The following is a 16,108-nucleotide window of genomic DNA, read 5'->3' on the forward strand; positions in this document are numbered from 1 at the left end:
TAGCAAGGTCTAGAAACCCTTTTCAATAGTTTTGTCTATGTACCCTTAAACTAAGCAGTCAACAGTTATGTCTTTGTTTAGTATGGTGTTGATAACCTAACCAATACAAATGCAAATTTTGTATATTTTATAATGACTCCTTCAACTGAAGATAAACACATCTTAACAGCAGTTTAAGAATAAGGAGATGTGGTATGATTGTCAATGAGACATCCATTTACCAAAGTTCAATTCAAGTTGATGTAAGCAATTATAGGAAACTATATGACAATCAACAATTAGAAAAACCCATACTGTATGGCTGGCCATAAAGTCTCTGACATGAAAAATATGAAACAATTCAATTGAGAAAACTAATGGCCTAATTTATAACAAAACAATTTATGAAAAACAAATATTACAGACATGAACCAATGACAACCACTGAACTACAAGCACTTGACTTGGGACAGACACAGAAAGAATGTGGTAGGGTTAAACATGTTTGTGAGCATGCAAGCCTCCTCCTAACCTGGGAAAGTTGTGTAACAGTACAACTTAAGAAGGAACTATAAAAATCGGTTGAAAAAAGGCTTAACTCAATAGATTCAAATAGAATTGCATCTAACAAAAACACAAAGGGGACGTGGCCAGGTACTTGTACATCGCAACAACAAAAAAGAGACTAAGTACAGATCTGAGAGTACATGCAGTTGGCATTTTAGGCCGGGATCCATTTTTTCAATTTCACACGGTCTTTAGCTGCTGTTCTTGCTGTAGCTCAACTGTTTCATCCAAGTGATATTCTTTTGTCTCTGCAGTCCGTCTCCAGATGGTTTGGGACATCCACACTTTTCTTTTTCCTTTTTCTCTATGGTTCCCATGTCACTGCAACTATGCATATACTATTGGTTTCCATCCTTAGTACATTGCCAATCCATCTCCAACGAATTTCTACTATGTCATCACTTAGTTTCTTTGATCCAGCTGTTATGTGGAATTTTTTTGTTTGATATAGTATTTGGCAATCTTATTTTCAGTGTCTATCTCAGACATCTAATTTGGAAGGTGTTAATTTCTTTTTATCTTGTTGAGATGTTTTCCAGGTTTCACATCCATACAGAAGAACTGATATGTCTAAGCTGTTAAATAACCTGACCTTCGTTTTAAATGACAGTAGTGGTACTGATGATCTCCATATTTTGCTTGACCTGCTGAATTGGCCTTAAGCTTTCTTGAACCTGTTGTCCATGTCATTGTCACAGCCACTTTGTTTGTTGTTACTATTCCTCCTAGGTATGTAAAGGTGTCGACATACTCAATGTCTTTCTCGTTTAACTTCAAGAGATTGTTATTTGTGATGTCCATCTGCATTACTTTTGTTTTAGATGTTTTTATCTATAGCCCTATTTCGCTGACATTTTCTTGAAGTTTACTTATTTTCAGCTGTATAGGTTGGAATTTGGAAGATAGTAGTGTTAAGTTGTCAGCAAAATCAAGATCTTATAGTTTGGTGGTATATTTCCATCTAATTCTTGCTTCATGACATGGTAAATGGCTATTAGAAATAAGAAGCCAGACACCAAGCATCCTTATTTACTCCTGTTTTTACTTTAAACTATTCTGGTTGTATTTCTTCGTCTATGACTGCACACTCAAATGAATCATAGATGAGTTTTTCTTGGATTTGGCAACCTTTTAAGATGGACCATATGTTTTCCCTGTGGATAGAATCAACGCTCTTTGACACATTCCCCATTTCCATTCTCAATTTTAGTTGTATTAGCATTGGCACATCTCATTTCCATGGAGATATTTAAGCCATACACCTTCAGTCATGGTTATTGACCTTGAAATTTGCAAAACTTATATGTTAAAGTGTTGCTATTTTATTTTCAACATTTACATTATCTAAATTACAAAAAAGCGAGACACATCTCTGTGAAAACAGTTTATTCTTTCTGAGTCTGCTGCAATAGCCTTTGATTTTCCCAAATCTAACCACAAGGCAGTGGCATTATTAACTCATAGTTGGGTGCATGGATGTGTCCACTCGCCGATGGGCCTACACACTACATCACTAAGACCCTTGCTGCTCCGAGATCCTCTACAATAATACCTAGGATGCTAATTCCCAGTTACCAAGTGCTGTCACGGGGAGTAATTGTAGAAGTCCTGAGTATTGTAGAGGCTATGTACTTGCAGAAAGACTTTCGCACTCAGCTTTCTTTTCACCCGCAAGGCAGGCTAGCCAACGGTGATAGAGAGCCTATGACTGGAGACCCTCTTTCACTGCGGATAGACAGCTTACGTATTACAAAATAAGAAAAAAAAATGAAAAAAGAAACCCAACAATCTAATAACACTACTACAATGGTCTTCAAGATAAATCCACTATTCGATCTTAGACTAGTGACTAAGAAAATGTATATAAGTTTCACCTTGCTGCGCTGGTGGTCAAAAGTGTACCACAGGATTATGTATGCGTCTAGAGTAATTAGAGATATACTGTGCAACTGATTACTAGCGTTTTGGTATTAACCATATTTGGATTCTAAAACACTAAAGAACTTCTAGATAATCTTAAATCTCGATCTTTTCCTGAAATTAAATCTATCAAAACTTTGATATTTCAACCCTGTATACCACCATTCCCCATGTGAAAAATCGTCTAAAAGATATTATCCACAATGCTTTTCAACATAAAAACGGTAGCATACGCTACAAATTTATTACTTTGGGATACCATACGGCATATTTTGTTAATAGTGAAGAAAAAGGTAAAACATGCTACTCAGAGGAACAAGTGACCAGTTTACTTGAGTTTCTTATTGACAACATATTTGTTGAATTTTGAGGTAGAATTTTTCAATACATTGTCCGCATTTCTATGGGAACAAACTGTGCGCCTCTCCTTGCCGTCCTCTTCTTATTTTTTTATGAATCGGAGTTCCTTCAGACGCTTGTCTTAAACAAGAAGATCAAAGAAGCCATGTCATTTAATTTCACTTTCAGATATATTGATGATGTTATTTCCATTAACAATTCAAACTTTTCTGTTGGATTCAATTGATATATATCCACCAGAACTTGAAAATAAAGGAACAACAGACACGACTTCCTCAGTCTCATTTTCATATCTCTACCTTGAAGTTGACACATGGTCATCTCAGTACCAGAACCTATGACAAACAAGACGATTTAATATTGAAATTACCAATTTCCCCCACCTTTGTAGCTATGTACCAACTTCAGCTGCATATGGGATATAAATTTTTCCAATTTATATGGTATTCAAGAGCTTCCAGCTCCTACTCAGACTATGTGAAACGTCACCAGTGTCTGGGCAGAAAGTTGATGAACCAGGGGTATGCCGAAGAACGTCTCGTCATTTTTCTTAAAAAGTTAATCGAAAGGTACTAAGACTTTGTTGATAAATATTCTGTATCTTCTTCACAAATTATACACGATGGTCTTGGAGTATAGATCCTGGGTACTGACTTGTTTTTCATCTTAATAACGTGTAACACTTTTCTTTTATTTGTCTTCGTGAATATATATCTATTTTGTGCTTCTTAGTTACATATTTGTTTGTAATTATAGTGATTAAGATTATAACACAGTGTTGACTACTGTAACCCTATTTTTAGCTCACCTGGCCTAAAAGGCCATGTGAGCTTTTCTCATCACTTGGCGTCCGTCGTCGTCGTCGTCGTCTGTCGTCGTTAACAATTTTTCAAACATCTTCTCCTCTGAAACTACTGAATGAATTTGAATGAAACTTAAAATGATTGTTCCTTAGATTATCCTGCACAAAGTGTGTGCTTCGATTTTTGATCCGTCAAAAAACATGGCCGCCGTTACTTTAAATAGAACATAGGGGTCAAATGCAGTTTTTGGCTTATATCTCAAAAACGAAAGCATTTAGAGCAAATCTGACATGGAGTAAAAATGTTCATTAGGTCAAGATCTATCAGCCCAGAAATTTTCAGATGAATCAAACAAACCATTGTTGGGTTGCTGCCACTTAATTGGTAATTTTAAGGAAATTTTGCAGTTTTTGGTCATTATCTTGAATATTATTATAGATGAAGATAAACTGTAAACAGCAAAAATGATCAGCAAAGTAAGATCTACAAATAGGTTAATATGACCAAAATTGTCAATTGACCCCTTAAGGGGTAAATGTCCTTTAATGACAATTTTTCACAATTTGTTCATCATATTTGCTAACTTTAAAAAATCTTCTCCTCTGAAACTACTGAATTGATTTGGATGGAACTTAGCATGATAGTTCCTTAGATTATCCTGCACAAAGTGTGTGCTTCGATTTTTGATCTGTCAAAAAACATGGCCGCCCTTACTTTAAATAGAACATAGGGGTCAAATGCAGTTTTTATACGACCGCAAAATTTGAAAAATTTTTGGCTTATATCTCAAAAACGAAAGCATTTAGAGCAAATCTGACATGGGGTAAAAATGTTCATTAGGTCAAGATCTATCAGCCCTGAAATTTTCAGACGAATCAAACAAACTATTGTTGGGTTGCTGCCACTTAATTGGTAATTTTAAGGAAATTTTGCAGTTTTTGGTCATTATCTTGAATATCATTATAGATAAAGATAAACTGTAAACAGCAAAAATGATCAGCAAAGTAAGATCTACAAATAGGTTAATATGACCAAAATTGTCAATTGACCCCTTAAGGGGTAAATGTCCTTTAATGACAATTTTTCACAATTTGTTCATCATATTTGTTAACTTTATAAAATCTTCTCCTTTAAAACTAAACCAAATTCAACCAAACTTTATTTGAATGATCAGTAGGGTGTATAAAATAAAGTTTGTGTTTTATTTTCTATTTCGTCAAAAAACATGGCCGAAGGCATTGTTTACCAGGTGAGCGATTCAGGCTCTTGAGAGCCTCTTGTTTACATTTTATACCTGTTATGTCTGTTTGTTTTGTTCACACATTGTTGTCAACAACAACAATATAGTGGAAGTTTGATGCGGCTGTCATACAAGTGAGAGGTTAAGCTAGCTTTAAAACTTGTTTTGATCCAACATTTTCTACATAAGACGATTCGTGTACCAAGTCAGGAAAATGACAGTTTTTATCCATTCGTTTGATGTGTTTGAGCTTTTGATTTTGACATTTGATTAGGGACTTTTCTTTTTGAATTTTCCTCTGAGTTTAGTATTTTTGTGATTTTACTTTTTTCCTAACGTACTATATGGTATGGGTTTTGTTCATTAATGAATGCCATACAGTGACCTGTATTTGTTCTCCTCTAATTGACACAATAAACACTAGGCTTCCTTTCCTCATTAAATCTGGGCAGCTAGTATAGACGCTATGTCTTAGATATCTATCTATTTTTGAACGGTATGCTATGTAGCTAGCCTATCAAATGGCGTCATATATGATTAGTAATAACCTTTCCGATGCCATTTTGTATTCGCTAGAAAACAAGATTTTTTGGGGCTATCTAAAACTGTTTAGTGGCTAGGCTAGCTGGACGTTCAATAGCCAAAATCTAGGGAGTGCTATGTAGCAGCTACAATATTGAACGCAACCTTGCGTATTCTAATTTAGCAAGGAACTCAATTGAGTCATCATCCGGTACCATTTGTCTCGAACACAACACTGAAGGACAGACAGATAGACAAAGCGATCACTATATTATGACCCCGTTTTTTTTCAAACAGCACGATAAAAAATGAAGTAGAAAGACTGATAAGCATTGAGCTACATGCATTTGTCTCTGTAGATACATCATGTTTGTGGAAATTTTTATCAAAAGTGTGAGCATTTAAATCTTTATAATGTTGGACAATAGGTTAACAAACAGATAATACCAATATGTTGAAACGGACTTAACTCTTCAGCTCTAATATCGCCCCAAAGATAAAAGAAACCCTTGGAAGTAATATCAAAATTCTGTTAGTAAAAATGTATTGTCATCTTTTTTGAAATTTCACGCGTGTCTGCCGCAAATTTAAAATGATGAGTTTATTTCCTATCAAAATTTAAAATCACACCACAGACTTACCAATTTAGCTGTTGTTTTACAGTGCCGAAAAAACAACCAAACACACATCTTTTTCTCATTCAAAGCGTTAAATTACTAACAACGTCACCAGAGTTTAATTTAATAATATACTCACTTTAGTAACTTAGTTATATGCGAGAATATTATCTACAAATAAAATGCTTCTTGTTAAGTATAACTTCATTTATTTAATCTTCATTATCGTGATGCAAGAGGACGAATTACCTACAATTGTATATTGGCCTTCTAATTTTACATAAATAGTGTCACCGACATCAAGTTCGACAGCTTGAACTGCCGTTCCAGTTCCATAATCACGATTGTCTTTAGAACTTCCTTTCATGAAAACTTTGGTTAAGTCATAGGAATTTTTGTACAAATTAAAATTTGCATGTGTGGTTGCTGACACTAGGTATACGGAAACTAAGTATAATCCTGGAATATCACATACAAATTCCCCACGCGTCTGCAATCCCGAAAGCTTACTTATACCAAACGCGGTCGTAACAGTAGGAAAACGAACTATTCCACCAACGGACTGTTCTGTCGCACATGCTGATACGGCAACTGAAACAAAAAGACAAAACTATATTTTACAATCCTTGCAAAAAGACATGGATCGTGAAACAAAAAGGAAGAACCTAAAACAATATAAACGGCAGACTTATAATTTTAAATGAACAAAAATAATACCGACTAATCAAAATATGTTTGTGTTGATGATAAGAAATAGGTGTTGAAATTCCAATTACAAATAGAATATGCGTATGTATATATATATATCAGGAGGACATGCGAATGGTATATCGTTGTGAACCCTTCTTTATACCATACTGACTAACTGTGTCGTTTTGTGCATATTAGTTCACAAGGTAACTGATAAAAGACAAGTGAATCTATTCGGACACATAGTTCCTGCTCCGAGCTGTCTAGTCTTTGATCTTACTCCCCATGTCGCGTACAAAATGGACTAAGAAGCAGCAAATACCAAAACTTCATAATCTTTGATTTAGCTATATTTGGGACTATTTCTTTTTTTACCGTTAACATTCCCTTTCTTGAAATTTTAAATTCCATGTGTGACCTCTTGTGGAATTAGCGAGTTTGGATTTAAGTGAAACCAAACTTGTTAATAAAGTGACATTCGGAAACCAAATCAAATAATAGCAGTTATCCTTCGACATATTAATCCTAAATTCAAGGATCTTACTACTAATGGGACATTATATTAACATTTTGGTAAAAATTGTACATACAGTTCAATAGAATTAGGCAAAATGTTGATACATGAGAAGCTGTTGGGACATTGACCTTTGATTCCAATATGGCATAATCGATCCAATCTTGGAAAAATATGACATAAATTTCACAAGGAAGCTATCCGGAAACCAAATTTTGCTAAAATTTCATTCCATTGCCAGTGTCATTGACCTTTGAACTGACTTGACAGCAATATCAATACCATGTATACACCTTCAATGGCGCATTATCAAGCCTAGTTTAATAAAGTTGTTCCTAATGGGCGTAAACATTTTTTTTACCGGAATCCCAAATGTTTACGCTCGATCAGCATTCAACTATAATTAAGCAGACTTCGCAACTCGACTTACGCTATGTAGTTGCCTGTAATATCCCTACCATAAGGGCATAGTAATTTAACAATATACCGGTATACTACGTGAGTAAGGGTATACTAATATGTTACCTTTCGTATTCAAGCCAATTGTTTGATTATCCATTTTGTCCTTCATCGCACCCTGCTTTTCTATTAATTTATCCAGTTTGGGAACAAGAACATCTTTCAAGTTTTCAAGTAGAGATATTCTTTGGGTCGCATCATCTGTCAAATTCATTAATGTGAATATTTCCGTTTTTTTCGTATCACTTGTCTGCATTAGATTAAGAACTGTCGCATTTGTATTCTTCATTTTTTCTTGTAACTGTGTCAAATTTCCTTGCAGTTCTTCTTGTTCCTCGATATTAGCTCTCATTTCAGCTTCAAATACCCGTAAGTCCGTTTCGTATTTACTTTTCAATCCGGAATAATCTGACAGAAGTGTATCATAGTCCGTACTTGAATTATTAAGATGTTCTTTAAGCATATTATGGTCCATCGTAACCTTTTCTAGCTCTCTTTGCAAATGCCTTATGGTTTCAATTTGGCCGTTAGTAATATTTTGCATCTGTATTTGGTTTTCCTTTAATATACTTTGATGATCTAAAAGTTCCCCGTTCTCGGACTTCAGTACGCGATAATCGTTCTCTAGTGTCTGCAACTTACTTCCCAAAACATCAGAATCATTTTTTATCACCAATAATTGAGATTTGCAGATATCGATATCTATTTTAGCTCTTCCTTTTATGTTGGCTATCTCTCCCTTCAGACTTTTTACTGTCTCGTCCAACTTGGCTCGTGATGATATTTCGCTTGCAATCATATTGGCGAGTTGTAGATAGTGTTGGTCTGTCATCAATGTTTCGCCGCTTGACAAACATACCGAAATTATACACGAGATTACAACAACAAAACGTAACGCTGACATTATTCCAATGGATATTGTTGGACATGTAGGATAGTGAGAATTGATGTCTTATTTCATATTGAACTCATTGGAGATAAGATTCTATTGACCTAGTTACTATATTTTAGATTTAGTTATCTAATACGGTTGTTAGCTCTGACAGTATATATGTTAGACCGTGTACGAATTTGTTAGTGTGAGTCACGGTAACCTATACGAGGTCAAAATTATTTTCACGTTTTTTTTAAGGAGTTTGAATTGATGTCAATGCTATAACGGTATTGTATATGCCTAACAAGAATACAAAACAGCGGATGTATTGTAAATATTGAATATAGCAATTGAGTCGGACAATCTTGATTCCAAGTGACAAGAAAAAGTTTATTGCACAAGATGTTATTTATAAAGGAATATACCCCATTTATATGTCTAAATTCCAAAGAGATCAAAAGATATTAAGGATTAAAAACCAATTTTTCTTAACGACCGAAAAGTACGAAGATAAATTATGACATAATGCAACCACAAACGAGGCTCCTTACTCCTTATTTTAAATGGATAACAAATTCTTGATTTTTATTGACAATATATTATGTTACGCTTTTGGAGAACGCGTTCTTTAATATATAACGCAATTTTATGGAAAATAGCTGTACTCTTTGGCGACTATTTCCTTTATTCGTATTAGGTACACTTTACGACTGACACAATTTTTGAAATTCACAATCCACTATATAAATGTGTATTTGGCCCGAGACCACAATTACTTCGTAGTGCATTTCTTTTAGAACATAAATGAAAATTAAAAAAATCCCACCTGCGCTTTCTCAATGAAATTTTTACAGTGTGTTGTACTACTTTTGGTACAAATTATAGAAAACTGCATCGACTCTAACTCAAAATATGGACAATTTTATGTTTAGGGCGTCTTGAAATCTTTTTACTGCTTCCGATGTTCTAATTTTTATCCTTTTTCAGCTGGACCAAATCACTACTTTCCTTTAAAATTCTGGACCAACATTTTTTTACAGTGTAATTTCACCCCCTACTTGCAATTTGAGGCATTAAACATGGAGAAATAAATTTGGAAGGGGTATAAAAATTTATGGCAAGTAACCCACTGTCAACACTACGGGGACTATATTTGTGTCTGCTTCATATATATTAACTCTATCTAGAATTTGAAAATTAGGTTCGATTGAGAACTCATTTTTTATGACAAAATAGACGATTTAAATCTTCTTATTGTGAACTTTCCATTTCTGAGTACGTAAATTACAGCAGCAACTGCATATTGGGTATATTATGTCTCCCATATGATATGATATCAAATGGCTTTAATTTCCCTCCCTATATTCCTTTGATAGACAGTTGTTGCTTATAGAGAAGCATTTGAACCAAAGGTTCATATTGTAAAGTTAAAGTTTTCACGAACACCATAACATAATAATTTTGTCGACCGTTAGGGAATATATGTATCATGGATAAGATCTGTGAGTTGTATACGCAGAACTTTGTGTTATTGCGAAATTGGAAGACTTCTATTGGGTTTTAGCTTTGTGGTCTCACACCCAAATATATTGCCAAGCGCATAAAATAGAAACAATAAAAAGGAAGTTAACCAATTATTATTTAATTGGTAGTTGATATGATAGAGCAGCCAATGAAATATCACTGGTAAAACGAATAACAAAAATACTATTTTCAAATTAAATAAGATGACTGGAAAAACTGTAAAGGGATAACTTTAGTCGTTTATTGTCGTAGCATAAGTCTTTGGTGGAGTTGTTTTGAGTTCTGCAAGCGAAATTTTCATACCTAGAACAAGCTCAAGCAAAACTTTTTAACAAAGATACATAAGGTCATTGACAGGGGCACATTGTATGTTACCAGTTATCAATAAGATAAGTTGACAACAGGAAAACGGTATATAAAATAGGTTTCAGTTGTCCTGTGTATACCAAGAACATTGTTCTTTTTCATGGGTGGACATATACCAACCGTCACGCGGTCACAGAACAAAAAAGAAGTTGGTGGACTATGTTATATCAATCAAACGTTTAGACACAAAATGTTGGTATTAAAAAAAAATATGTATTGGTTTTGAAGATATGATGATTTAAGACAATTTTTTGAACATGTTTTTAATCGTTAAACATACTCTCAACTTGACCTTTTAAGAACATTGTGCCATCATATCTCAGTAGGTCAACCTGCTGAATAAAAAAAAATGGGTTATCTCTATAAATCTCTATCTCCGTGAACATATGTACTCAAGTATCATGGTCTTTACAAGACACATATTTATACTTTAATACAGGAGTTTTGTTAGAGGGGCACTAGCTACGAGATATATAAAATTTATAAAATATGATTTTTATTTGTTCAATCATTAATGAAAAAGAAAAAGTGAAATGATGTATTGCTTTTAGAAGCCAGTATGGTCCAATTTTGTCAAAATAAGTTAAGTAACATTTACGATGAATTATTCACTTGCAAGTGAATAATTCGACCTAATTGAATCCGTACTCATGTGAACTTCAATTTAACCCCTTAGCTAGGGATGGATATCCATGCCCAGTATATTGTTTATTTTAGACTTTTTAAAATTTGGATGATTGTTTTTGCATTGTTATGAATCAAATATGAGAATTTGAGTCAAATCGGTGAACATGAATTTAACAGTCAGCGCCCCTTTAATTTTTGTTTGTGTCAAATCAGCAATAAAATTGTGTAGGAATTTGCAATTGTTTCAGGTAATATGCATATGCTTAAAGTCAATTTATGAAATGTAGTTTTTGCTAGATTTAAATGACTATCACTAATATTACTAGATTGTCTTAAACTACAATTTAGTTCCAGCAGACTTTGACATTTCTGCTACTTTAGTTATGATGAGCAGATAAGAACAATGCCCTAATGTTTAACAGGCCACAAGTCATTGATAAGAAGCAATACACAAATACCGTACTTTGACCTATAATGGTTTACTTTCACAAACTGTGACTTGGATGGAGAGTTGTCTCTTTGGCACTCATACCACATCGTGTTATATCTACTTTGTTGTGTTTCTATCGTTATTTGGCTATTCAAGGATAAATTCAAATGTTTTACAGTATACTTTTGCTATCTTTAACTTCCATGTACAATGGCCAATTACTTAATAATATTCAAACTGGTGGAGACACGCCTGTGACTGACAAGAAGTACGTCCAACTGTTCACATTAATTGTCGACGAAATGTCGAGACGTTTTGAATTGGAAACATTAATAAATCAGCTCCAACATAACGTGTCCGTCTTGAAGCAGGATGACCAAACATTTAAGACGTCTTGGCAAATACCATTATCAAAGTTGACTAATAAAACAGTTGAAATGAAATACAGTGTCAATAGATTAAAGGAGGACCATATCTCACTAAATGCTAGCACCATTCAAGTAAAACTTTCACAGAAAAAGACGCCCGAAAGTCTTCAAAACATGTCATCAATTGGAAACCAGCTTAATATTGTGGAACAGAAATTACATTGGCTTATAAATATAACCGAAACAATTAAAGAGGAAAACTTCAATTTGTCAATGGTTCGTCAAGCCATCGGTAGGGAACATGATGAACTGATATTTCTAAGTAACAATCTTACAAAAGAACGAAATAACGCATCTGCCGAATGGAGGCAATATACTGATGATTCTGATATTACAGTTCTTCAAGATGACATGAGAAAGATACAGATTCAACTGAAAACCATAATAACCGAAACTTACAGCTTGAGGAAAACACAGATGCAGTCAAAGAATATATCAAACAAGCTGCCTGTACTTGACAGAAGTTACAATGGCTTATTTTCCCGACTAAACCATGCTGGCGAAAACCTAAAAGTTGATAATGCCATGTTTATGGAGAAAGTCGCAAATATCAACAAAAAAGGTAAGTCTTCTAAAGTTCGTATAAATTGTTATCTTAAGCATTTTTCCGTGTCAGTGCCACTTCTATTATCATTATTGTCCATTTTGTGATGTTTTCGCGGGTAACAGCATAGATGACTAGCGATAGACCATGACGCTATATATAATGTACAACAATAAAAACTGTGTATTTGTATGCAGTGAATTTTAACATTGACGTGATTGCAGCTAAGAAATGAAAATTTATTCACGCTTTTTATTTATTAGTAATTGCATGAATCTGCATGACTTTTACAAAAAAGATAGTCGGTTAAAGAGATCATCAGATCCCATGTTTGCTCTGTTATTGTGTGTGAACATATATGCCGACTTCAAGTAAAATTAACCTTACTTACTAATTTACAAAATCTGTTTGATAGGGATAACATTTGACCATGCGGTAGCGACAAAAAGTAAAAAAATCTCGAATACAAATAGCATCTTCAAGAATTCTATGCGCTAGTCACACACGTGAAATGTTGAATTAGCGACCTTAAAGTCCAGGTTTAATCCACCATTTATTTTCTACATTTGAGAAATCCCTGTACCAAGTCAGGAATATGACAGTTGTTTTTGTTGGATGTGTATGAGCTTTTGCCATTTTATAAAGAACATCATTTCCGTTTTGAATTTTACTTAAGAGTTCGGTATTTTTGTTATTTTACTTTTGAGAAAAAAATCCCTCCGGACTTTAAACAGTTTTAATTCACGGTCATGATCCTGAGGCAATTGGTAAATCTGCTTCTATCTCTCTGACAGATTGGAGTTAGATTGATTTAATGAGTATAACATTTTTATTACAGTTGCTGTGACATCATGTGCAGACCCACGGAATACGGCAGGCATTGTCACATTCCCATTTATAAAGTCCTCAGTAGGAATTACAGACCTAAACCGCTTTAGATATTCAGGAATTTTTCATTGTGAATCTCCAGGGTTATACATATTATCCGCGTACATGGTGTCATCTACAAGCCATGCATCTTATCGTGTGTACAAAAATTCACATCTATTAACTGATGTACATATAAAGGGAAATTCAAATGGAACTTTTGATTATGGAACAGGAACATCTCTACAAGCAGTTGATCTTAAAATAGATGATACATTGTCAGTTGAACTCGACAATAACGTGGCTATCGAAGGTGCATCACTGTCGTGTATGACAATCATTAAAATTGTTTAGCTTTAGTGAATATTGTTTTGTTTAAATAAATATAAAAGTTGTGCGGATAAAGAAAAAACCTGAACAAAGAAACCAGGTTATTTTTGTTTGTCGAGTTGAGGATCAAATTGCTATATGTCCTGTCTTACATTTCCATGTTTAAGACAAATTTTGCAACTTTAAATTCAATCTCAAAAAATAAATAATTTCCAAATTAGCTTTAAAACTATAAATTGCCTTTGCCTTCAAACATTACTAGCAGAAATTTTTTCTGGAATTTACCTTTAAACCTGTAAGTCTTGATTTTCAAATGAGCATTTATCTTGTAGAATTAGGAATGGAAGAGATTAGGGTTTTCATTTTTATTTTCTGTAGTTTCAACACCAAATCTCTTACCGCTGTAACTTTTGGATATATGCAGTTCGTCAAATAATTCAGATAACGAACCTATTCAACTTTTTTTTCGAGTTTATGAACGATGGTACGGGGAATATGGGGTACAATTTCTTCATTCTCTCTGTGGTTGTAACTAGAACAATAACAATTTCACTTATAAGGATGTTCTTATCCCAAGCATAAAAACATAGCCGTATTTGACACAACCTTTTTCAACTTTTGATCTTCAGTGCTGTACAACTTTGTACTTTTTTTTCACTTTCGATCTTTTATATCTGGGCGTCACTGGTGAGTCTTGTGTGGACGAGGCGCGTTTTTGGCGTATTGAATTTTAAACATGATGCCTTTTGTTATCTATTAATCATGTGTTTCTTTGTCTTATACGTTCTCCTGTTTATTTTTATTGTAGTCCTGTAATATTATGTTGTCATTTCAATGTTATATTTAACATTGCCATTAAAGTGCGAGGTTTGGCATGCCACAAAACCAGGTTCAACCCACCATTTTTATCTTTAAAAATGTCCTGTACCAAGTCAGGAAAATATTGCCTTTATGTAGTACCATTTTTCTGTTTGGTTGGAAAAGAGGGACGAAAGATACCAAAGGGACAGTCAAACTCATAAACTTAATGTCTCTTTTCATTTTGCTGATGCAATACTACCAATTTGTAGGTTGGTGCTAGATAATGGATATTAAATTAAATTGTTCGCTCAAAGGCTATAACACACTACAGAATTGTACTAAAAAAATCGCATCTAGACAAACATACATGTATGAAGGACAATTTCTCAAATAAATAATTATTAGACTATTATTATTACAGCCGGTTTGTGAGATTGAGAATTTAAATTAAAGATGTAAACCAAGAATTTCAAAATAGCGATCATATAAGTATACATGCAAACTACGAAACAGCTTAAACACAGGGAAATAAATTGAACTCGTGTTTCATTTGCGAACAAATCTGACAGTGTTTAAAAGCATAAAACCAAACGTTCTCCTTCCCCAAGAATGTGTCTATCCAGAATTCAGGGAAGTGCAGTTTGCTATATATCTTGATTCAATTTATAGCGTAAGTTTTATTACTTTTGAATATTTTTTTTCGTTCATCTTCTCATCCTCCCGTATTGCAATTATAAATTCAAGCATTTTAAATTATAAAGAAAAAGATGTAGTATGCTTGTCATGGGACACCAATGGACGAGGATGTTCTTTATCTATATTGGAACATGTAGAATCATATTAAGACTTTATATACGGTGGAGATATGTGCCGTTGTTATGGACGGTGTTCTTGTAGAGCTTTCTTGAATGTCTCTACAGAATCTGCATGCACAACTTTATCTGGCAGTTGGTTTTAATGAATGGTCACGTCGAGAAAGAATGAAAGTTTTTATTATGGCTTTGACTGTTCTTTTCGGTCTTGCTGGCGTGACAAAATTGTCGGCTGGTAGAGCTGGCACCAGACCCATAAAGCACCTTGTATATAAGGATCAGACAAAGGTTATGTCTTTTGCCTCTAGCAATTCCATTTCAAGCTGGTGTCTCATGTCTGTGATGGACCCTGATTCTTGACGCCTGTAGGTTTTCTTAATGAATCGTATGCCTCTGTTTTGTATATGTTTCAATTTGTCTATATCCCCTTTCAAATATGGGTTCCAGATGGTTGCGCCATATTCCGATCTTACTAGGGATGTGTATGCTGCTTTTCTACATCTCAAGTTGTCTTTCTTGCTGATGTTGTTTATGTTGATATACCATTTCAGGTCATTTGATATTTGCCTTGAAGTATGTGTTCACTTGGATCTCTTATAGGATTCGTTTATTTTTATTGTGTAGAATTTGTCTGTTTTTTCATTGATGGATAAAACATAGCATTTCTTGGCGTTGAATCGCATCCCTCATTTGTCGGACCAAATTTCTAGTTGACCCAAATCTGATTGTAGTTTGTGTTGGTCTTGATCAGTTTTAATTGATCAGTTTAACAGGCAATCGTCTGCAAATAGTCTTGCTGATGATTTTACGCTATCTGGCAGGTCGTTTATGTGT

General features: G+C 34.1%; 2 protein-coding genes across 2 annotated transcripts; one reads left to right on the top strand and one right to left on the bottom strand.

Moving 5' to 3' along the window:
• Positions 1 to 6,168: 6,168 nt before the first annotated feature.
• LOC139510692 (uncharacterized) lies at positions 6,169 to 8,634 on the bottom strand. The gene is made up of 2 exons (XM_071297231.1): positions 7,738 to 8,634; positions 6,169 to 6,599 (listed from the first exon to the last, which is right to left on the bottom strand). The coding sequence occupies exons 1-2, from the start codon at positions 8,573 to 8,575 to the stop codon at positions 6,217 to 6,219; spliced, it is 1,221 nt and encodes a 406-aa protein (XP_071153332.1). The 5' UTR covers positions 8,576 to 8,634; the 3' UTR covers positions 6,169 to 6,216.
• Positions 8,635 to 11,479: 2,845 nt separating this feature from the next.
• On the top strand, positions 11,480 to 13,690 carry LOC139510693 (uncharacterized). Its single transcript, XM_071297233.1, has 2 exons — positions 11,480 to 12,482; positions 13,303 to 13,690. The coding sequence occupies exons 1-2, from the start codon at positions 11,660 to 11,662 to the stop codon at positions 13,683 to 13,685; spliced, it is 1,206 nt and encodes a 401-aa protein (XP_071153334.1). The 5' UTR covers positions 11,480 to 11,659; the 3' UTR covers positions 13,686 to 13,690.
• The last annotated feature ends 2,418 nt before the right edge of the window (positions 13,691 to 16,108 follow it).

The sequence above is a fragment of the Mytilus edulis genome, chromosome 2 (assembly GCF_963676685.1).
Source record: "Mytilus edulis chromosome 2, xbMytEdul2.2, whole genome shotgun sequence".
In the NCBI taxonomy this organism is placed as follows: Eukaryota; Metazoa; Mollusca; class Bivalvia; order Mytilida; family Mytilidae; genus Mytilus; species Mytilus edulis.

Coding starts and splice junctions, on each gene's coding strand:
- LOC139510692 (XM_071297231.1), bottom strand. CDS start 8,575: ATGTCAGCGTTACGTTTTGTTGTTGTAATCTCGTGTATAATTTCGGTA. Junction 6,600..7,737: donor AATTGGCTTGAATACGAAAG/GTAACATATTAG, acceptor TTTTTGTTTCAG/TTGCCGTATCAGCATGTGCG.
- LOC139510693 (XM_071297233.1), top strand. CDS start 11,660: ATGTTTTACAGTATACTTTTGCTATCTTTAACTTCCATGTACAATGGC. Junction 12,483..13,302: donor CGCAAATATCAACAAAAAAG/GTAAGTCTTCTA, acceptor TTTTTATTACAG/TTGCTGTGACATCATGTGCA.